We start from the raw sequence: 21740 nt of genomic DNA, 5'->3' as shown, positions 1-21740 counted from the left end.
TGGAAAACGTTTTCTCCGCGGCAAAATGGCAATTGCTGGCGCAGTTGTGCCACATACCTCTCTCGACACGGTACGGTACTCGTACATCCTTTCTGGGCACAGACCTCCATGCGATGGTCTGCTTTGATCTCTTGTGGGCTCTCCAAAGCATACACCGGGTGGCTGCCACGCCATGTTCATGCTTTCCACAAGATGCAGGCACGAGGCACTCCCCGCTCAGCCCGGCCGGATGCCCGACGTGCTATCTGCGAAAGGGCGATCGACAGGCTCGTGAATGGACAGTCCGTCTCCCCGTGCAGCGCTGTGGTGGACAGGAAGGTGTCTCCCTCTACTGTGCTGACGATTGTACTCTGCCGTGTGTGTGTACAAAGAAGGGTGGGTGCCTGTGTCAGAGCTGTGATCACCCGCGACTGGCACGCCTGGTATTGTGTGATGCCCGCAAAACGCCCAGCGCCACTTTGGGGGACCCACTCTTTTTTTTGGGCGGGCTGTGGTGGCACCAGCTGCGGGCACTCTGGAGAGACACCTCTGGGTGGGGGGTGAGACTGATTGCTAATCTCACAGCCCCAGGGCCGGTCTTGACCGCTTCTGTGCACGGGATTGTGCTGCTCCTGTGGTTTGAGCGACACGCCACGAAGAGGCAGTTGCGACGCTTCGACGCAGGCGAAGATGATCGCCGGATCGACGCTTTCACCGCGCTTCCCATGAAAGGTGTCTACCCTGTAGCACGCGTCCCATGTCCGATACAGTCGGACCACGCGCACAACACAGTGGACGACAAACGCAAGCCACGTCGTATTCCAAAGAGCGGTGTCCTCGTTGTCATTCCCCAGGATGTCAGGAAGTCTTCGGGACAGACAGAGCCGAGTTGCGGCAAGATAGCTAAATAACAATCACCCTGGAGGCCAGCTCGGAGGCCAATGACGACCAGCGGAGTCTCCGACAGGACACGAATCATGCACAACCGCCGTCGCGACAGTCCTCGGGTCGCTAAAATTCGGCCCGAATAACTGAGTCGCGCACGGGTCCGGGCGGGCGTCTGCTCACGGTGCGCATGTGTGTCTGACCCGCCTGAGACATATCATCACCATGGCGACACGCACAGCTCGTCTGGTCCTTGGATACCCAGGCGTTTTTCTGCGCAGCGCGCACAGGACTTATGGCGCTTTGTTTCCATTCAGTGCTAGTATAGAACAGGGTGGCGTGACGGGATCCGGAAGGGTAAGAAACTTTGTTCCGTACACGCGGTTGTGCACGGTTGAACACGATGCGTGTTATCTTGCGCGGGGGTTCCCGCCTGGCCACAGGTGTGTTGTTGCAGCTTGCTGCACTGTTGCACAGGGACCTCAAACACCGTTCGGCCGTCCACTTGCTGAATCCGACTCTATTGAAGGGGCAAGACCGGTCGGTATGAAAGCGACAGAAGCGACGCAGGGCCCGACTGATCCGCGCCGGACCCTATGCCAGATAGCGTGACCGACCAAGTTACTGACCTTTCCTGGACAACAAAGACCAAAACAACAAAGGAAAAGAAGAGTCTCTGCCACAGGCCACAGAACACTATTCGCTTCACTGGTGCCCGGTTGGATGATCGGACGGGTGTAAATTGATAATGGGCAGAGGTCACACGATCACACGACAGACCTGTCAGAAGCTTTAGCGAACCCATGTGTTAGAGAGACCGGCCACCGGGCACCGGGCACCGACTGAATGGCAGACAGAGTGGAACGAATGAGAACGCCTCACAATCGGGACGGACTGTTAGGTTCAGGTGGTTTGGCCCCTCGGACAAGTGGACGGAGAGCGGACGGACACACGCAGCCAGGGCCTGGACGTGACTTTTCAGATCCCGGGTGATTTGCATATATGTGTGGATCGCATGCACGGTGTGGCACCCTCTCGACACTGGCGCACGACGGGTGCCGCCGAGGCGTCGAGGGAATGTGAGGGAGTATAAACGGCGCCGGCGATGGCGTGGTCTTGGAGGCGTTCTGGAGGAGGCGGCAAAGGGTGTGAGGCTGGTGCTGGAGCTTTGCATGTTTGGCCTCGCAACCACCGCTTTGGCTTGTTGCATTGCCAGATCACCGTCGTGTATCGTGCTGTCCCTCAGAGTTAATCGTCCAGCCCCCCCACCCTTCGGTCATGGAAGGGGTGCCGGTCTTTTCATCTCCGACGTGTTCGTGCGTTATTAGGTCTAGCACCTAAAAAGTGGCAGATCGTGTTGCTCATCAGAGAAGGGTGACTACCTCTCTGTAGTTCCCTGATGCCCTCACTGGAAGCTGGCAGAATTCCAGACAGCCTCAGAGCTCCGACCTCTGGCTGGCCACGAATACAGGGTACCGCCACGCCGAGCAACGGCGTTCCCATTCCACAGGGAACAGTGACGCTGCTGCACCTGAGAGAGAGAGGGAGAAAAAGTAATGGGGAGTTTACATGGATCACAGGCCACGTCCATGGATCTATGGCCTATGGGCCAGCTGACGAAGCCGCAAGGCGACGACGACGTCTGCCAGTGGGATCAGTGCATGATGCGACGGAGACGCCGACGCAACGGCTCAACTCAATGGCACCATGACCATGAGCCCCTGGGACCAGAGACAGAAAGAGTCGCACTTCCAAAAAGCTCAGGCATTTGACCTCGCAGACTCCGACTCCGCCGAGTTCGCTTGGATAGCTGCCCCCCCCCCCTGCAGCCGAGTCACTTGAGAGAGTGTGTGAAGAGACGATTGCAGCCACGAAAGAACAGGGCAGGTGGGGGATATAGGAGCGGCCTTGGATTGCCCGAGGTTTCGGCGGGCTCATGACGAACAGGAACGCGACGGCTCGAAGCGAAGGCGACCGCACACCCCTCAACAGTCTCTGGATCTCTGGGCCGTTGCTGCTCGCGCTGCTCACAGCCGCCAGAATCCGGCTCTCGCCGCCGGCCTGCCCTCCCGACTCCCCGTCCCTGTTCCCCATAACCCCTCTTCCACACCCCGGTCCAGCAACTTGCCCCGCGCATGGCCTACCGCGTACCTCTTCACCCCCCTCCCCCCCTTTGCCTGCTGTACTGCTGTCCCTAATCGTGTGTGCTCACGACACCCGCGCGGGCCCGGCCCTTTGCCGCACCTTGGCCTTCGAGCTGTCCAGGTGGGTCCGAAGTAGCGTCAGCCGCCTCCTGACCCCGCCCCAGCCTCCTCTTCGTCCTCCTCATTGTGCTGTCCCCCCCCCCCCCCCCCCCCCCCCCCCCCAAACCCCACCCGCGCCTGCCCGGCTGCCGAGCATGTCGTGTCCAGATGTACAGAGACAGACAAAGCATGAGCGATCCCGCCTTTAAGCCCCTATCTATACCCTGCGCGCAACGGCGGACGCAACGCGCTGCGCCGCCGCCGCCCGTTGGAGGCGCGCCTTCGCCTCATCCCAGGCCCCGACCCATCACGGGCGGGCTGCCTTGAACTGCGATGCCTGCCATGCCAGCCTGCTGCCAATCTACCTGGAGCGCAAAACCTTGTCCTGGTGCCCGGTCTGCCAAGCACAGATCCGCCTCCACTCTGCACCTCCGCCCTCAAGCGCAGGTGCACGCAAGTGCCTGCACCCACACACCGCGTAGAGCGCCGAACGTCCGGTCGACTGTCTCTGGCTGACGTCCCACAAATCGAGCCCGACGGCTCGTACAACTCTGTGTCTCTCTCCTCTTTGTTTCTCCTCGCTTTTGCCCTCCACCACCCACCAAATATCGGGATTCGTTCAACAACCATCCCGACGATCCCTCCCCTCCCTACATATCCTGCATATCATCGACTGATCGACATACACAGCAACAGACCTTCTGTCGATCCCTCGCCGAAACACAACAACCCCCGTGGACGTGTTGAGCCGCGCATGCCTCGCTTGGGCATATCTCCTCCACACATATAGCACAGCAGCCTGTCCCCTCCCCCTGGTTCGGAGCAAGGCAAACCCCTTACGGACAACTCACACCCATTCCCTTCGCATCTTCGGTTCCACTAGCACAGCTACCCGTCCGAACACCATCACCCACCCACCAACCCACCAACCCACACCGTCGTCTTGCCCCGTCGCGGCAGGTGTCTAGCTGCTGTCCCTTCGTGTAGTACGCCAGCACACCCCCTCCTCCCTACCCCTCATCCGGCACCCGCCTCACACAGGGCCAACTACTCCTTTAATCGTGTATCTTGAGGTGGTGGCACCGTCGATCCTCGGTGCGTCGATCCATTCCTCAGCGACTTGTTGTTTCCTTGGCAGTGGCAATCATTTATCGTTATTTGGACGCGGTGAGTATTGTCCCCCCGCCGCTTTCTCCACAACGCCATCACCCAACAGAGCTTGGTCCTCCACCAAGTCATTTGTACCTCACACAGCGCCCCACCCCGCCTTGGCCGTCCATTTTACAGTCTCCTTCCACACTTTACATCAACCTTGTTTCTGTGGCTGACGTTTGTCCGTCTTCTTCGTAGCCCACGCCGCGCGTCCACCTCCCTTTTCACCCCAACAACCCACATCGATCGTGTCCACGGTGCTCTGTCTAATGGCCAACCCCCACCACCACGGGTCTACGGATCCGCTGCACCGGCAACATGGCCTTCCGCCAGTCTCGCCGATGCAGTCCGACTACCCCATGCCTCCAGTTTACCAGTCACACCCTCACCATTTCGTCTACGATAACGGGTCTGGTCCTCACGGCCCCGGATCGGCAGTCGACCCTTCCCCTCCCCACCACTACACCCCTCAGCTCATGCCTATCGAACAACGCCGGCCGCAGCTTAATGTCAACATGCCCATGGAACCCGTAGCTCCCACCATCACCTTTGGGTACCCCCAACCACCCCAGCAGTCCGACCAGGTGCATCATTCCTACTACAGCAGCGGCAGTTTTGATGGCGGTGCCGGTCCTTCGAGCGTCAGCCAGGAGAGTGGCACCTTTGGGTCCTTCCAGACCACCCCTATTGAAGGTCCCCATGCATACCTTCACCCGCAACCCCAAGAATGGCCCGCGCCAGGTCAACAAGCATCATCATCCAACAAGCGCCCCAACAAGCGCGTGAGCGGCAGTGCGGCGAGTCCGGGCAAGGCCACTCGTGCACAGTACACGGCGTGCGGCGCCTGTCGCCACCGCCGAGTCAAGTGCGACCTTCGAGCCAGACAAGAAGACGCTGAGCGCGAAGCCCGACTCGAGGAGGCAAAGGGCGGTGGGCCAGTGAGACGCCGTCAACCTAGTTGCTCGAATTGTGTGGAAAGGGGAACCAACTGCGTGTGCGTATTCTCCCACCCTGTAACGCTGGGAATTCCGCTGACAACCGAAAAGGGATGAATATGCTCCGATGAAGGCGGCCAAGCAGCTGCGTCGCGGTAAACGCATATCAGAAATCGAGCAGCTGTATGGCAAGTCGGCCACGGATGCTGCCCTCGCATCCCAGGCAGAGGACTCGGACACTGCCACCAGCCCAACCACACGCACTGCCGAGCGCCTACCAGAACTGACAAGAGAGTTCTTTGACTCGCCATTTTTTCGCCGCTTCCACGTCCAGCGTATGTTGAAGGATGGAAGACCAGGAAACGGTTGGCGCGCGGGTTGCTGACCCTATTTAACAGGCCCCATCGTCGATCCCCTCGAGTTTGTCACTCGTTATCTCTCCAAGCCCATTCCATGTGCAACTGCCATGGGTCACGCGGGGTCGGTACTTTGCCACTGCCTTTACGCTTGGGCGGTGTCATACGGCCTAGATGAGAGAGGAATGTACGACGGTCCCGACCTCAGTCGTGGACCGATCGGGCCGGTCAACCTCATGAGCCCAGGCGAGAACGAGACACGCCGTGAGCGCGACCGCCAGCGCCAAACAGAAAAGTTGCACTCTGTGATACGCACCATTCTGCGCGAGATCGACGAGTTTGCGATCATGCGTCGGCCGTCGTGGGATGGTGTGCGCGCGTTGCTGTTGATCCTGCCACTCACTGAGGGTACGTTTCATATATTTGTTACTTTTTCTTTTTTTCTTTTTTCTCTAACATCGACAGGCGTCTGCTCCGCACTTGAGCGCAAGATCATGTACCAGGCCGCCCTTTCCCAGGTTTTCACTCTATGCTCGACCCAGGGAATTGGCTATGACGGTCGCCCAGCAGAGCTTCCACCTTCCCCTATGAAGGACGACGAGGAGCGACGCGAGGTTATTCGCATGCGCATCTATTGGTACGCCTTTGTGCACGAGTCCATCCAGATGGGCCTCGCTGGCGGCAATCTCACTCTTGTCGAGGACGAGGACACTGCAGCCATCACCGAGGCCGTGAAAAAGCAACCCATTGTCGCAGCACCAGGACATGTCCACACAACTGTCAAGATTGCTCTCGCACCGATTCACCTGGCAGTAAGTCCTTGTAAAATACCGTCTTGTTTTTTTTTTTGGTCTCACACACCCAGCTCGCTTGTCGCATGATTCACAGAGTTCTCACGGGCAAGGAGGCTCGGAAGCGTGAGCCTAATTTCGAACAAATGCAAGAGCTCTGGACGACTCTCGACCAGTCATGGGAAGAGTTTGAGGCCTGCAAGCACGAGGATTCGGCCGAGCCATTCCGCCAACACTCGGAGGCCGTGCACTTTGCAGATGGCTGGGTTAGTATCTCTCCTTTTCTCACCTATCCGTGTACCAAGATCTGACACCTCAGAAAATCTATCTCTTCGAGGCCCACAATGTCATTCGTCGCGTTCTCGAAGGCCGTCTCGCTCACAAAGAGGCCGCCCTTGGTGCCCAGGACTCGCGCTCGCGCTCCGTTTCGCCGGTGACTGCCACCAACGCTCAACACAGCGATCTGACGCGTCTGCGCCATCTGGTGGAGATTGCCCGCAACCAGTGCGATGTCAAGGCACGCCAAATTGTGGACATTGTGCAGACACATCTGGGATCAGAGTTCTTCGAGTGGGACGCCAACCTTGTTCGAGACGGCACCTACTATGCCGCCCAGATTCTCGCACGCGAAGGTGGCACAGACGAGGAAGTAGCGATTTGCCTGCAGGCCCTCAACGAGCCCCGATGGGCGTTTTCCAAAAGTGTTGAGCGCAGCCACGAGTGAGTCGGGCCTGTTTTTTTTTATATCTTTGTCGCCCAGCCACATACTGACGTACAAGCCTTCGCAAAGCGTGGTTTGAATCTCGTCACGGTGCCATGTCCTCTCCTCAAGAGAACATGATGGATGCCTCTGCCTCGGGTGGGCCGATTTCGCAGTCGGAGTCGCCGTCGTTTACCTCGTCGACCTTCGACACAGGTGCCACTGAGCAACAGCAACACATGCCCGGTTCTGCGTCATGGCCATCGACAGCCAACGTTCCCTCATCTGCTCGGTTCAGCCCCTCGCAACAACCGGAACGCGGTTTGCGCTCGCCTGTGCACGCACCTCAAGGCTCGCCATATGCCATGTACCACCAGGGCAGCCCGACCATGCAACAGGCTCAGCAGCAGCAGCAGCACCTTCATCACCCCCCTCTTCCGCATGTGCACTCCCAGCAACACCAGCCACCACCACCCCAAGGGCAACTCCCCCAAGGCATGGTGTTCAACCCCGCTGGTCAAGTCGTGATCCAACCGGACGGCTCGCAAATGTTTGTACCTTACGCCTCTATGCCGTAAACCCCGCCACGCCCGCCGCAGCGCCACACTTGGGGTACGGGATCACGATTATGGCGTCCGAGTGGTCATGGGCAACAACTAGATCCCAGGCTGCACGTCACACATCCAGGAGACGACCGGAGTCAGCCGGCCGGTGCTGACCTGTCGGTGGGCAAGCTTTGCGACGAGTAACTTCCAACCCCATCCACAACGTACCGCGCGGATTCCCACTCCACTCGAGGTCCAGATCCATTTTCATTGTACTACTAGTCTATGCCCTGGCCTGTTGGTCTTGTCTACGGGAAATGCAGCTCCTAGCCCTCTTGCGCTCGGCAAAACCTTTTTGCAGTCACGGTTGATCCGTCAAGGTGACGTTTGGTGGGTGTTAGCTGGGTCGCAAAGAGGCGCTACTGGCGATGGTTGCTGCCGGGCCTACAGGGAGCAAACTTCAGATCCTGATCACGAGGATGGTGGGATGAGAGGGTGTGCCCCGGAAATAGGCCTTGTTTCCTAGCACAGTATGGTCCAAACGAATACCACGGGCGCATGGTATCGCGGTGCCCTCGGAGATGTGTTGCGGGTTTGTGGAGCAGGGCAGGCGGTGATGCGCTTTTGGCGTCATCGCAAAGGCAGCTGACAGACACCGTACACCGTGCTGTTCCTCTTTCACCCCGGCCGGCTCCGGTAAACTGAGTCTGAGTCTGTTATCCAATTGACCAGTTTCCAATCTCCTTTCCGCTGCAGCATAAAGCCGTTTCGGGACCAGGGGCGAGGATGGGATGGGTGTGAGCGGTGGGCCCTTGCCCAGTCTGTAGTTGGTTTGGGGTACCGCGGAGTATCTGCCGTGCGGGGGGGATCTGCCACCGAGGCCCCGTCGCGCAAGGTAGCGCGATACTTGCCGGCCAGGTTTACGTAGTGCGTTCAGGTGGGCTATCCGGAAATCGGCTTGGGGCTTTGGCGGTGCCACCTTCCACCACTGGTATCTAATGTAACATGTCTTGACCGTGTGGGTACAAGTGTAAATGTCTACGAGATAGAGAACTGTGGCAGGAAGAAGGACGTCCATGTCAACGACTCCACGCACACACAAGTATTTGTTGCATGGGAGCTCAAGTGCACGGGCAATCCAGGCTAAACGTGACGTCAGTCGGAGAGGATAATGGACGACTTGCCCAGGTTCTAGATGGGATAGCACAGGACAGCCATCAGGTAACCTCAGGTAGTTGGATCAAGCACTGTAGCAGCTGTCGCGGAATAGGAACAGCTAATAACATCTCCTATGTCTCAGTGTTGCTCGCTTACAACGAGGTAGCATAGGATGTCTTCCCGTGTTCCACTGTCCCTTGTGTGATCGGCCTCTGATGTGCGGACTTCGGAGTTCGGTTCCCCCATTTTGGTGAAGATCGGGTATGTTGCTGCGTGGAATGACCATACCTTCACTTCCGTCATGGCATGTCAGATCCTCATACCTGGCTTTGCTTTCCGACGTTTCCCAGCGTTTAGAACTTTGTTGTCAGCAAGAGCAACAAACAGCTGCAGAAGACGCAAGGGTCCCATGGTCAGTCAGGTTTGGTCAACGCGCAGGGCATCACCGACAGGCACGCGCTTGCACTTCGGGATTAACTATAGAGACTTGCGTTGGCCGGATTGACGTACGCACTTCTTCACCTGTGGAGTTCACTCGTTCATTGTGCCAGGCTCAGCGGGCCGCCTAGATATTCAGTGTGAGGGAGGTGACCTTCGCGGAGGTGGGCACGCCAAGTGGCGGTGCCGTGGGTGTCGTAGGGGTCTTAGGTGCGGGGATACGACAGCTGCACATGAGTTGGACCGTGTGTGGCGGAAGGAGCTGCACGGGCTTTGAACGACACGGCCAGCGAAGGCAGCGGCCTGCCTTTCATCTCAAGAGAGATTTCTTAGTGTGACGAGAGCAGCGGGTGTGGCAGTCTGACGTGAGGCGGCGGATAGCTGAACAGAAAGGGTCTCCCTCGATGATAGATTGGACCACAACATCGTTTCCATTCCTTTCAATACCTCTGAGTCTGGCCGACGATAAAAATACGTAGAGACCAGAATCGCTGGAGGCATTGTATGTACTTCATCTGCATTGCGAGCCCACTGCACGGTTTTGCATAAATGATGCTGGGAGACGCCGCAGCCCGTCGTCCGCCGGCCAAGGGTGCACCCCTCCACCCCAGGTCCGGAACGCTGCTCGGAAGCGACAACCGTCTCACGCAACGTATGTCTTGGGCATTGCGACGTGTAACATCGTGACTCGCGTAAGGCTCTTGATACAGCACACCATGCGGTCCCGCACAAACAACCACGTGAATCAAGGCCCTTCCTCGCGTTACAGAACGGCGAGTGGCATGGTTTGAACAGTAGCACTTTTCGTCGAGTTTTGGGTCTTTTCTGGTCACGCTCGCAGCTGAGACCCCAGGAATCACTCTGTTCATACTGGAATTGCAATCAAACACTGTAAGTACCCTTCAGATCCGACCTTGTACACGGTTCGACGGGGCGTCGCAGCCCACAATACAACCAGGATGACGACTGATGTCTTGTTGCTCCGACGTCGATACACTTTGACCAGCCACTGTGTTCCTTGTTCTCTGCCTTGAAGCTGCGGCTTCTATGAGACCGTGGACGCCATGTCGCTCGGAGATCGACCACTGCATACGCCGTCGGGAAGGGGCGGCGGGTGTTTAAGGAATGGGGTGGCGCCCCGTGGCCACAGCAAAGAGGTACAAGCCGAGACAATGACACCTTGTCTGCGCAAACAATCCTGTCCACCTTTTCCCGTCCACCATGCCTCTTACACCTTTCAGTAGTAGGTTCACTCAAGACAGTCCGCGTTATATCGACAAGCCACCACGAACGCAACGAGTGGCGCCACCAGCGGCATGGCCCCTTACTGAAGGACGCGCTGCATCAGCAGCAACTTGAATGTTAATTCGATTGGTGAAAGAAAACGACCTCGTCGCCTGGCTTACTCTCTGACCTGAGTGTCCCTCGAATCGTCCAAGTCAGTGGCGGTGGCGCCAAGCCCCTCCCCCGGTCGGCGTACTCTACGCCTCTCTGCGTCTCCCGCGACCTTGGGCACGCGTCCGATCGCACGTTTACTGGGGTGCGTGCAGCTCAAACGAGACCTCACACGGCCCCTCAGCCTCTCCCTTGCGTTGGCCCTGTGGTGGATGACACAGTTCACACCGTTCACACACATCCTGCCCACCTATTGCTGTACTGTACTAGGCACGACCGTGCAAGCTGACGGAGGTCTTCTTCTCTGCCACGCACACGATGAACGCCAAAAGAAACTGACCAGAAGTCGACTGCCTCGATTGTAAGCCAAGTGGACAGACTGGATACAAGACCAAGTGGACGTTCAAGGCCGTGGATCAGCTTCGCATTCCGATGAGTGTCCTGTACATACCGCAAAGTGGCGCCAACATCGGTGGCTGCACCAGTAGTGGTACACATCCAGGAGCATTCCACATCAAACACAGCCAGGACGATCTCATCTGCAGGTTATCCGACACCGCTGGCCTTTGACGCCTTTATACCTCAGCGTCCACCTGGGTCGTGATGTTCAGTCAGTCTACCCATCGCCAGGGGTCACTCAGAGACCTTTGTGGAAAGTGCCCTGCACTCACTGCGGAATAGGGCACTGGAATGCAAAAAGGACGGCTTGCATCACTTATGAGTCCTGAGCACCTCCTCACCCAAGTCCTCAAACTTGACATGAGCTTCACAACAAGTTGCAGGCAGTTCGCCAACATCCATACCTCCTCGGATGACGCTCAACTACAACTTGTCTCATCAGGTGTCTCCGGATGTCCCCCCCTGCACTGCGCACAGCGACAGCGGCATTCCCACATCGTGCGAAATGCCATTACCTGACTTGTCCGGTCGTTCATCTCGGCCTGCTCCCATCATGCGAACACGTCAATCCGGTTGACGCCAAACAACCCACGCCTGACAATGGTGGAGGACTGAAACCCAACAGCTGTCAAACAATGCAAGAGGAAAGCGGTCCTGGGACAACTGCGAGGCAGACGACCAATCGCGCTCACTAAATGATGGACAGGCCGTGCTACCATGGCAGGGAGATGACGATCGGACGCTGAGGAGACTTTGACGGGTGGCGCTGGGGCGCTCGGCGCCGCATGCTCTCGCTCGCCGCCGTCACACTACTCTGGCACGTACTCTGGGTACTCTAGTGGCTGATTCCCGGTACAGTACATTCCCGCCACTTCCTCTTGATTCCAGTAAAGAAAAGTGGAATGCGTCTCTGGTGCGCGTTCTGCGCACCGCGAGAAACGCATGCCTTGAAAGACGCACATCGTGGAACCGTTGGCATGTGCGTTGGCGATTGGGCTTGCGGGCAGCCTTTGGCCGACCACGGTGCCACCACTGGGCCACCGTTTTCCTGCTAATGAGTACTGAGATCGTCAGCTTCCGCCACGTCCAGTGTGGGGGTGGTCTCTCTTGATATTGAGGCTAGTCGTCTTTCTGGAGAGACCACTAGGTCCACGATCCTTTTGGTTTCTTGTGACGTGTTTCGACGGCCGCAAGGCTCGGTATGGCCCGGCGACGGACGGAGATACGGATGGGACGAGAGGGTTTCGGCGACGCGCGCGGCAATCAAAACCCGTTTTTGCGTTATCTGTACGCAAAATCGTCCAGTGGGGACACGTCCTGATATGGGAGATTTGATAGCACTAGTGGTACCTGATCAGCTATGTCCTCGCCAGTATCTGCTGGGTGTCCTCATTGGCAGGCAACCCGCATTGATAACTGGCATGGGCGCCCACTATTGACATGGTTGAAGAAAGACGCATCGGGGTGGGGGGAGGGGTTATCTCGTCCGATGTCTCGTATCTTTTCTCCACACTGCCCCCATTGGGGCGCCAGCCGACCGCGCGGCCAGGTCCGCGTGGGCCGACTAGCCACCATGCGGCTGGTGCCAAGACTGCTGGGCAAAGCATCCAATATGAATTGACCACATGGTGGTGGTAGTAGCGAGCGATACGAGGAAACGATACAGAAAGAGAAGGAGAACGGACGGCTGGTTGCCTCTCCCCTCTCCCTCCCCCTTCCTCGTCGCGTTTGCCCAACGACATTTCGACCGCCTTTTGGTCCTTTTTCCTTCACCTGCCGCCTCGAATCCGAACACTCGACGGGCACCGCCTAGTCATTCAGACTGTTCCATTCTGCTCTCTACTGCGACGTATATCCTGCTACCACCTCACATCTTGTTCGGCTTCCTGGACAGATGTGCGCGGCGATCAAAGCGACTCTCGCGGACGGACATACTACGACACAGCAGGCCGTTGTTGTTTCCCCTTCCCCACCTTTGGGTCTGGAGGTGCTCAACAAGCGTAGGTGACACCCATCGTCTGTTGACTTTGCAGGTGAGCGTCCGGTGTGGGCGAGACGAGGGACTCCAAAACGGCCCATAGAGGCACATTGGGCCTGGCGACAACGGTGTTTTGCTCCATCCAAAGTGGATGATATACACGGCCCTCTCTCACTTCACGCTTAGTCTCACCGAGTTCCGTCTCAGTAGTAGCGCACACCTGATCCAGCGCGACGAGCACGGGGGGTACAGACGAACGGCTACAAACGTCAGTGTGCTGTGCCCATCCATCCATGTGTTGGAAGAGTTTCCTGTGCGTGTGACGCGGGCCGCTGTCGCGCCCACGCCCACCCACGCCCACGCTCACGCTCTTGACAACAGATACATGCCCAAACCTCTATCTATATTCACTACTAGTGCGTACAGGCGCAAGGCCGATGCGTTGCTTTGCCTTTTGGATGGAGATGGAGGAGCTGGAGCTGGGCAGCAGCACAGCGGCCATCGCCATCTCCATCCATCCAGGCGGGGGGGAGGGGAGGGGTTGGTGCGGGGAGGGCAAGGGTAAAGGAGCAATAGACTAAAAATGGTGATGAGGCAGGCCAGCGGGGGTTGGGGTGCGATTCCGTGTGGGGAAGGGGACCGACCCCGTTTCTATAGTTGCTGTGTGGGTCGGGAGCGAGAGTACACACATATGCGCACGCACATAGTTGTGCAATGCGGCGTCTTGAGGGGGGCGAGGGAGAGGGGGGGATGCGTGATGCGTAATCCTCCAGAGCGTCCACGTCCAGCTTACAGCCTCGTCATTGTCAAACCGCTTCCCAGGCTGCTAGACAATGATGCCGAGCCGCTATCGGGGGCATCGCTCTGGCGACGCTGGCGCTTGGGGATGGCAGTGGACGGGGCGGCGCCCTCTGCTTGGGGACTCGACGGCTTGGAGCGCGACGACGACTTGCTGCCCTTGCGGCCAGACTCCTTGGACAATGGTGCGGTGCGGTTACTAACAAGTCAGTACGAGCGAACATACGGGAAAGATCCAGCACTGTTACTCACCGCTTCTTGATCACATCCGTCTTGAGCGAGAGGGGTCGCACGACGCCGTGGAGCTTGTAGAACAGGCCACAGGCATTACACAGCGGCTGGCCTTCGGGATCGCGACGCCACAAGGGCGTGTTGGTCGTCTGGCAGTTGGTGCACATTGTCGGCGTCTCGCCGCCCAGCGGGTCGGCCACTTCCGAGGTGGGTGTGGCTTCGCCGCTGCGCGGGTTCTTGGGGCGGCTCGTGGTCGAGCCCTGTCGACTGTGTCCCTTGGCCGCCGACGACATCATCTTGAGCGACTGGAGGTTGGGCGACGAGTTGGACCGTTGCGGGCCAGCACCAGGGAGAGAGAGACGCTCGCCGTTAGATTTGGGTGGCGGGGCAGTGGGGGTGTGGCCGTTCGCCTGGGGCGAGTCCTGGGGCGAGAACGACTCGGACGGGAGGCGCAGGACATCCGAGGGGTTGACGTGTGTGAGAGGCAGCTGAACGCCTGGGTCGTTGAGGTAGAGGTGCATGAGCTGCTGGAAGTCGAACGGCGACTCGGAGGTCTGCGGCGGCATGACCAAGCTGGGGTCGAGCGCGTTAGGGAACAGAGTCGATGTCGCGTCGAACCCGGGACCACCGGCGGCGAGCTGTCCTTGGGACCACTCGATCGAGGTGTTGGGGCCCTGTGCGTCCTCGGCGTCGCCGTTGGCAGGAGTGGCAGCTGCCGACCCGCCGGCCGCAGCGTTGAGGTCGAAGAAGTTGTCATACGACTGCATGTTGAACGTGAATGGCGCCGTAGGGAACCCGCTGCCGCCATCGGGGAGGGGGTTGTGGTGTCCGCCATGGGGCGACTCCTCGGCCTGGCGCTTGCGGTTGAACAGTGGTGGTGCCATCTCGTCGGCGCCGGGACGGACCGTGTGGTCAAAGCTAGTCTTGCGGACGCGGCGAGGTAACAGTCCGTACTGGGGATGGAAGTTCTCTGGAATCGCACCGTACAGCCCGGGGCCGTTGATGCCAGGCAGCGAGTTGTACTTGGACTTTGAAGAGCTGGTGCTTCCCTCCGAGGCGGCGACGTGAGATCCGGGTTCCTGCTTGATGCTGCTGCTCAAGGAGATGGAGAGGTGGTGGTTGAGCGCCTCGGCCTGGTCGGCGTTGGGTCCGCTGGCAGAGAACATGTCGTAGGCCTCGGCGGCACGGATGGCGTCCCACACGTCGCCCTGGCCCTCTGCGCTGCGGCCCGATCCCTCTGCCTCCTTCTCGTAGCTGAACGATTCGCGCGAGTCCTTGCCGCCGCCGTTGACAAACTGCTCCATGTTGAGCTCGGAATGCAAGGGCTGCGACATGGCCATCTCGACACCGGGGGCGACCCAGCCAGGGAAGTTGTTGGGCATGGACCGTGCGACGGCGCCAAACGATGCAGGCGAAGGGTTCATGCTGGCAGTCGAGTTGGAGTGTGTGCCTCCTTGCGCCAACAGGTTGTGTGCGTGCTGCTCATTGACGGCTTCAAATGAACTGTAGCCACCCATAAAGGTCGAGCGGGAACGAGAGCGCGACGCCGCACGCCAGTCGACGGCCATGCGGGAGCGCGAACGTGATGCCGCGCGCCAGTCAATGTCCATCGCACTGCCCGCGTTAGCGCTTTGTAGCCGGGGGTGGGAATAGTGGTTTGGAGTGGTGGATGTGGTGGTATGGGAAGAAGGAACATACCTAGAGTCGCGGTTACCGGCACTGAATCCAACCACGCGTGACTTTCCCTTCCGGCGACCACGTTCGCCCTCTCCTTCCTCCATTTCCGGCACTGTCCGCAATGCCGCCGGCTCGGGAGGTGGAGGCATGGCCGTCCGGTCCTCCTGGGGCTGCTGCAGCTGCTGCTGTTGAGCCAGCAGCATCTGCTGCTGCTGCAGGGGGGTCAGAGGGACACCGTTCTCATCCTTCTTCATGGTGAGGTGCATCATGCGCCAGGTCAAATTCTCCATGCGGTGACCGTGCGGGAGCGTGTTCTTTGCGCGTGCATAGGCCTTCCAGACCTGGGTGGCGAGGGGGTCCTTCTTGGCCATCTCTTCTGGGTGGTGAACCTCGGGCAGCGGACTTCCAGGGTCTCCAGACTGGGAAGGTCGGCGACCGGAAGCAAATATTGGCAGTGCCGACGTGGGACTCGTGCTCAGTGGCGAACGTGCGGCAAAGAAGTCGTCATTGAGGATTTCGGACACGACATCCCCGCTCCGCTGGCGCGATGTCACCGAACCGCCTTCGGGAGAAGGCGGGTTGGTCGAGCCTGCGGAGCGCAGGTTGGTAGACGAGTCCTGCCTTGCAGACAGGCCGGCAGAGTTGGGTTGCTGCAAACTCATTGCGATTCCCATACCCATCCGGATCGCCATTTCAAGGCCAGCAGGACCATACTGAGAGAGGTGGGCGATACTCATGCCAGCTGGCAAGGGAGGGAGGTTGGACATGTCCAGCCTCTGCTGCCAGTCCTCGGCGCTCTCGGGCTCCTTGGACGGCTGGCGCGACTGGGGACGCGAGACCGTCGCCACTGGCGTGGCAAACGACAGCGACTTGGGCGACGGCTTGACGGGCGGAGGATGGGGAGTGGCCTCGGGGCGACGAGGCTTGATTGGGCGGAACGACTTGACTGACAGAGTCGTCTGCAAACGCGTGAGCACTGCACTAAATTCCACGCTTTTGCTTACCTCTGCTGGGCTGCTAACTGCGTCGCTGGAACCGCCGGGAGTCGTCGCCGGGGTCTCGTTGGCGCGGTCGCTCGTCCAGGACTGGGCCGTAGCCGCCTTGGGACGCTGGGAAGGGGTGAAGCCAAAGCCACCCGCGAACGCCTGCTGGGCGAGGTTCATGCTGGGACTGGAGGGCTGGCTGCTAGACTGCTCAGCCTGCGCCTGTTGCATGCGACGCGTCAGAAGACTGGCGTTGGAGCGGGGCACACTGCCGCCCTGGGCGATCGCTGTCGCTTGAGCGTGAGCCTGCGCTTGAGCTTGCGCCTGAGCCTGAGCTTGCTGGTTGACCATGGCTGCCTGCGCCTGCGCCTGCTGGACCTGCTGAATCATCTGTGCAAGAGATTGCGGGACGGTTGGCTGGGGCTGGAACTGGGGCGGAGGGGGAGTCTGCGCTGACATTTGCATGTGACCGGCAGGCGATGACATCTGCGAGCTGGGGTCGAGGGCGCCCATCAAATTGACAGGCATTGTGCCAGCGTTCTTCTGGCTCTGGGCAATCATCTCGGCGAGGTTCGCGAGCATGTTCTGGTCGAGTCCTTCGAGTGTCGCTTGAGCCTCGTTGACCTGCTGCTGCAGTTGCTGCTGCTGCTGCTGCTGAGCCTGTTGTTGCTGCTGCTGTTGCTGGGCGAGGTGTTGTTGTTGCGCCTGCTGCGGGTTCCAGTCGAGACCAGTAAAGTCAAACGACTGAGACTGGTCGACGCCCCAAGGCGATGGAGGTTGCTCGAGGGGAGTCGTCGAGCCATGGGGACCAGCAGTCGATCCGCGGGCAGCACGGGCAGCGGCATACTGAGCCGCAAAGCCCTGAGCGTGTGCGTTGGGAGTGAAGCTAGATGCCGAGGTACCAAAGACGGAGGCGGGGCTGTTAAAGTCGCCAGCTGTGGGCGTCGTCGAGAGGTCGAGGAGGAATCCCTCACCGCCCTGCAACTGCGCAGGAGGGACAAAGGGCCAGTTGTTACCCGGGGCAGCCTGCTGGGGCAGCATGTTGGAGCCCGGAGATGCAGCGATTACTGGTCTGCCACCTGTAGACGGACGGCTAGAAGGTGTGGGAGCGGGCTTGACCGGTTGAGGGGCCAGTGCTGGCTGCGTCTGCTGCTGCTGCTGCATTCCGGTGGCGACTCCGCCTCCGCTGTCGACAGTGAATCTACCCTTCTTGGACCCGGTTGGGGGTCTCCATGCCTTGGAGGCCATCTTTGACGCCGGTCCGTTGCTACTAGGGGCGCCGCTGCCGCTTGCAGTAGCGGTTGGGGACTGCGTCGCCGACCCAGAACCGCTCGCGCTCGCCGCACCTGGCCTCGGCGCGATTGGCCGGGGAAGGATAGGTCTGAGGCGAGCCGAGGCTGTCGACGAGGTTGTAGACTGCGGGCTGCCCTTTGAGCTTGTAGTCGAGCGGGGAGATGGGCCGGCGAAGGGCGGGGATGGAGTGTTGGCCGAAATGGTGAATGAGTTCACTTTGCGGCTGGGCAAGGGTGTTAGCAGAGTGAGCTGACAAAACGCGCTTGCGATCACACACAAAGGCTGCTCTCGCGGTAAAGGAACTAGGAGGGGAGGGATGAGGAGGGGATATAGATAGGGTGCACGCGGGAATGAGCAAGGACGAGGAGAGGCAAGGCAACGGTGGGCGCCGCTGATGGAGAACGAATCAACAGGCGGCGAAGGCGGCGGCAAGGATGCGACACGATCCTCGCGCGACCACTTCGCACGTCGACTCGGACAGAAGCCCCGGCTGTAGCGTGGATGCTCTGTAGCTGTGTGTGTGTGTGTGTATGTGACTTGCTTGAACTACCCACCTTTGTGGCAGCGGCGAGATCTAGACCTCGCGCAGGATGGATGCACAGGAAGGGGGGTGTTGAAAGACGGGATGGACCACGTCTTACGGTGGTGCGGAGCAAAAGGGGGTGGGGCGCCGTGCTGTGTGTTGTGGATCTGCCCAGCAGTGCTCCAAGACTGTGACGACGAGAGTGTGTGTGTGTGGGAATACACCGAGTGTATGCAGCAAGGGCGGCGATGCTGTAGCGTGGATGTTCTGGCCAACGTGGATGGACGAAGGCAAGGGGGGATGGTGGTGTGTAGGGGGGCCAAAATGTTGGGTGTTGGCCAAGACGCGAGAGAGAGAGAGTGGTGTTGAGCGAAGAGTGCCGAGGCGGGGGGAGGGGAGGGTGACGGGGGACACGAGGTGGCTAAGCGATCTAAGAGTGTGAGGAGGAGGAGGGGGATGAGTGTGGGTGTGTGTGTGTGTGGATGTGTGGCGGTTGGGAGAGAGGGGACAGGCAGTCTCTAGTTAGTGGCGAGGAAGCGTGTGTGGGTGTGGGTGGTGTGTGGTGTCTGTGGTGAGACTTGAAAGTGCACGGCGTGCGGGCGGCGGCGGGTGATGGTGTGTGTGGGTTTGGCGCGGCGGGCCTGCACCGTCCGCTTGCGGCGGCATCGGCCAGAGCCACCAGGCCACCAGCCAGCAGTGCCTCGGAGCATCACGGCGGCATGCCCAGCGCGGAACAGAGCCCCGGAGGAGTCAAGAGAGAGGGAGACCTTCTGGCTCTTCTGGCCCCCACCCAGGCCCCCACCCACCCTCTCGCTCTCGCTCTCTCTACCCGGGTATCCCTTTCGGCACGCTCTGGCGCTCTGGGCTGCCTTTTTTCAGGGCCATCATCACAGACTGCTGCTGCTGCATCATCTCTCTCATGCCATTCCCTCACCACCACCCTTGCTTGCGTGGCATCCCCGGCGTCTTTTTCTGGCGCTCACCCTCGTCGTCCTCCCTCCCCCCCCCCTCTCATCAGTCACACAAGAGGCACTCTCTTTACATGCATGCACAGGCATGGATGACATCCTAGGCGGTCCAAAGTGGGTCCACGGCCTTGCTGCCACTCAGGGGCATCAGACCTTTTGGCACAGGCCGTTCCACTCCATATTTCCGGCCCACGGACCCATGTTTGCCGTCCGTCCTCTCGGCCTCTAGAGAGACCGTCAAAGGCGCCCGCTTGTCCAGATCCCTCATTCCTGCCCCCCTCTCTCCCTCCCTTCTCCTTGCACACGCTCGGCTCTTCTGAGCGCCCGGCCCAGAGGTCAGAGGTCAGAGGCCGGCCAGTGGCGGTCGAGGCGGTCTCGGTTTTTCCCTTCATTTCCTGTTTAAACCTCCACGCACGACAGACACCTATACCCACACCCCTGAGACTGCCGCGAGGTTATCGGCACATTACTGACCGCCAGCCAACCAGCGACGGCCACTGATGGCAAGGCTCATCCAATAGACGCGTCCCGCATCACCGCAAGCCCATTCCGCCACTCGTACTGGTCCGCACGTGCCATTCTCTTATCGGAGCATGCGAGAGCGCCTCGAAAGGACATCACAGATCACAAACCCAAGACAGCCCGGAAACCCCGTTTGTCCCTGTCGCCTTTTTTCGTCCCGCAGGCCGTATTCGTCCTTTGGGCGTGGCCAGCTGTTCAAGTTTCTCCTGCCTTTCTCCGCCCTTACTACTGCATTGCATGCACGCACATTCGCCCGGGTATGCAGACAGAAAAACAAGAAAACCAGACAGCCGTCTCCTGCGGCTCAGACCCCACACCCTTCTCTCTGTGCCTCTGTCGAAGCCTGTGTTTTGCACACGAGGCCGGCAAGAGGCGCCACCATATCTTTTGCCTGACACACAGACGCCAGGCAGCCACCACCACCTCCACTGCGCCGTACCGTCCATAAGCGCCAAACAGAGCTTGGCCACTCGTTCTTAAAAGGTCCTAACAAGGTGGAGCGTTGAGCGTGGAGCGCGTGGGGGTGGCAAAAGGTGGGGGGGGGGGGGGTCGGGGGACCGCCGAGGGCCGCAAAGAAGCCCACTACCGTCACAGTCAGAGAGTCCTTTGGGCGCGTACGTAAGTACTGTACACTCGTCGGATCCGCTGTTCCTCGAACGCGCAGTTGTCCATCTCGTCGTCATACCTTTGGTCGCCGACCCATATCAACCACGTCGTCCCCGCTCGCAACCAGCAGGGAGAGACGGTAACAGACGGCCATGGCCGCGGGGTGTGTGTGGAGTTGTTTCAACTTCTTTTTTTTTCATTTCATTTTTCCTTTTCTTCCTTTCTGTCTTTTTTTTTTTTTTTGACCTTTTCGACCTGTTTTTGACTTTGCGACTTTTATTCCGTCCTGTTATTTACGAAGAGGTGGGACAAGACGAGCCCGGGAGGGGGCGAACCGTCGCGCGTTTCTCGGCCACTCATCTATCTGAAAGAGCCCGACCCGGCCGAGTCCGCGGTCCAAATCAGAAACGCCCGACAACGCCGGACACGGTCGGCCTCCCTGCCCACCCGTCGCTATCGGGCATTACAGCCAGTCGTCAGCGAACCACATTGGCTGGACGCGCAACGCCGCGCCCAACAGTCCTCCGAGGTCGGCCCCCGGACGGACGGGACTGTGCGTTGGCCACGGGGCACGGCGCTACTGCCGCACAGCAGCCGCATCGCAGCCCGTGCCCCGCCGAGGCACCACGGATGCCTGGTCGCGTTCCGTTTGCGTGTTGTGGTTTCCTGGCCCGCGTCGCGCGCCGCCCTCCCTGTCCAAACAGCACTCAACAGCGACAACAGCGCCGCCGCCGCCGAACCTGCTGCCGAACCTGCCGCCGAACCTGGCACCGGACGACGGGCGAGCAGGCAGGTCCCGGCTGCGCGAAAGGATAGAGAAGGGGGGGTTGTACAGGGCGGTTTTTCCGGGCGTGTGCACTGACAATGTCCATCGGGCAAGTCGGTGCATCGGTCCAGTGTTCAGGAGTTGCGGGACTGGTGGCCGACGCCCCATTCATGCTGAATGCTTCTCTACCTCTACTAGAGGAGACCGCGGTCAAAAGGTGCGGATGGTATGCATGCAAATGGCGGTAGGAAGGGGTCAAGTCAGCTATACAACAGCGGCGCACAGCCGCTTACGGCCGGCCACGGACGACGGACGCCGCCGGTAGAGAGAGAGAGAGAGAGAGAGCAAGAGAGAGCGAGAGATCTCGCGATCCTGGGTCTCCGGCGAGTAGTCGTAGTAGTGTCGACGAGTACGAGATT

At 59.6% G+C, this 21740-nt stretch overlaps 3 protein-coding genes across 3 annotated transcripts; 1 reads left to right on the top strand and 2 right to left on the bottom strand.

The window, feature by feature from the left end:
* Positions 1 to 4600: 4600 nt before the first annotated feature.
* Positions 4601 to 7619, top strand: EHS24_002046 (uncharacterized protein; the record flags this gene model as incomplete). Its single annotated transcript, XM_028617796.1, has 7 exons — positions 4601 to 5253; positions 5306 to 5529; positions 5593 to 5958; positions 6016 to 6362; positions 6416 to 6607; positions 6661 to 7061; positions 7121 to 7619. The coding sequence occupies 7 exons, from the start codon at positions 4601 to 4603 to the stop codon at positions 7617 to 7619; spliced, it is 2682 nt and encodes an 893-aa protein (XP_028473474.1).
* Positions 7620 to 12967: 5348 nt separating this feature from the next.
* Positions 12968 to 17891, bottom strand: EHS24_002045 (uncharacterized protein; the record flags this gene model as incomplete). Its single annotated transcript, XM_028617795.1, has 5 exons — positions 12968 to 13214; positions 13748 to 13951; positions 14005 to 15597; positions 15682 to 16619; positions 16665 to 17891. 5 exons carry the CDS (start codon positions 17889 to 17891, stop codon positions 12968 to 12970), a joined length of 4209 nt encoding a protein of 1402 aa, XP_028473473.1.
* Positions 17892 to 17913: 22 nt separating this feature from the next.
* Positions 17914 to 19517, bottom strand: EHS24_002044 (uncharacterized protein; the record flags this gene model as incomplete). The annotated part of the gene is made up of 2 exons (XM_028617794.1): positions 17914 to 18159; positions 19512 to 19517. 2 exons carry the CDS (start codon positions 19515 to 19517, stop codon positions 17914 to 17916), a joined length of 252 nt encoding a protein of 83 aa, XP_028473472.1.
* Between the last annotated feature and the right edge of the window lie 2223 nt (positions 19518 to 21740).

Source organism: Apiotrichum porosum (genome assembly GCF_003942205.1).
Source record: "Apiotrichum porosum strain DSM 27194 chromosome Unknown scaffold_12, whole genome shotgun sequence".
Taxonomy (NCBI): Eukaryota; Fungi; Basidiomycota; class Tremellomycetes; order Trichosporonales; family Trichosporonaceae; genus Apiotrichum; species Apiotrichum porosum.
Note: the sequence above shows the minus strand (reverse complement) of the source record. Positions and strands in the feature narration are given on the sequence as shown.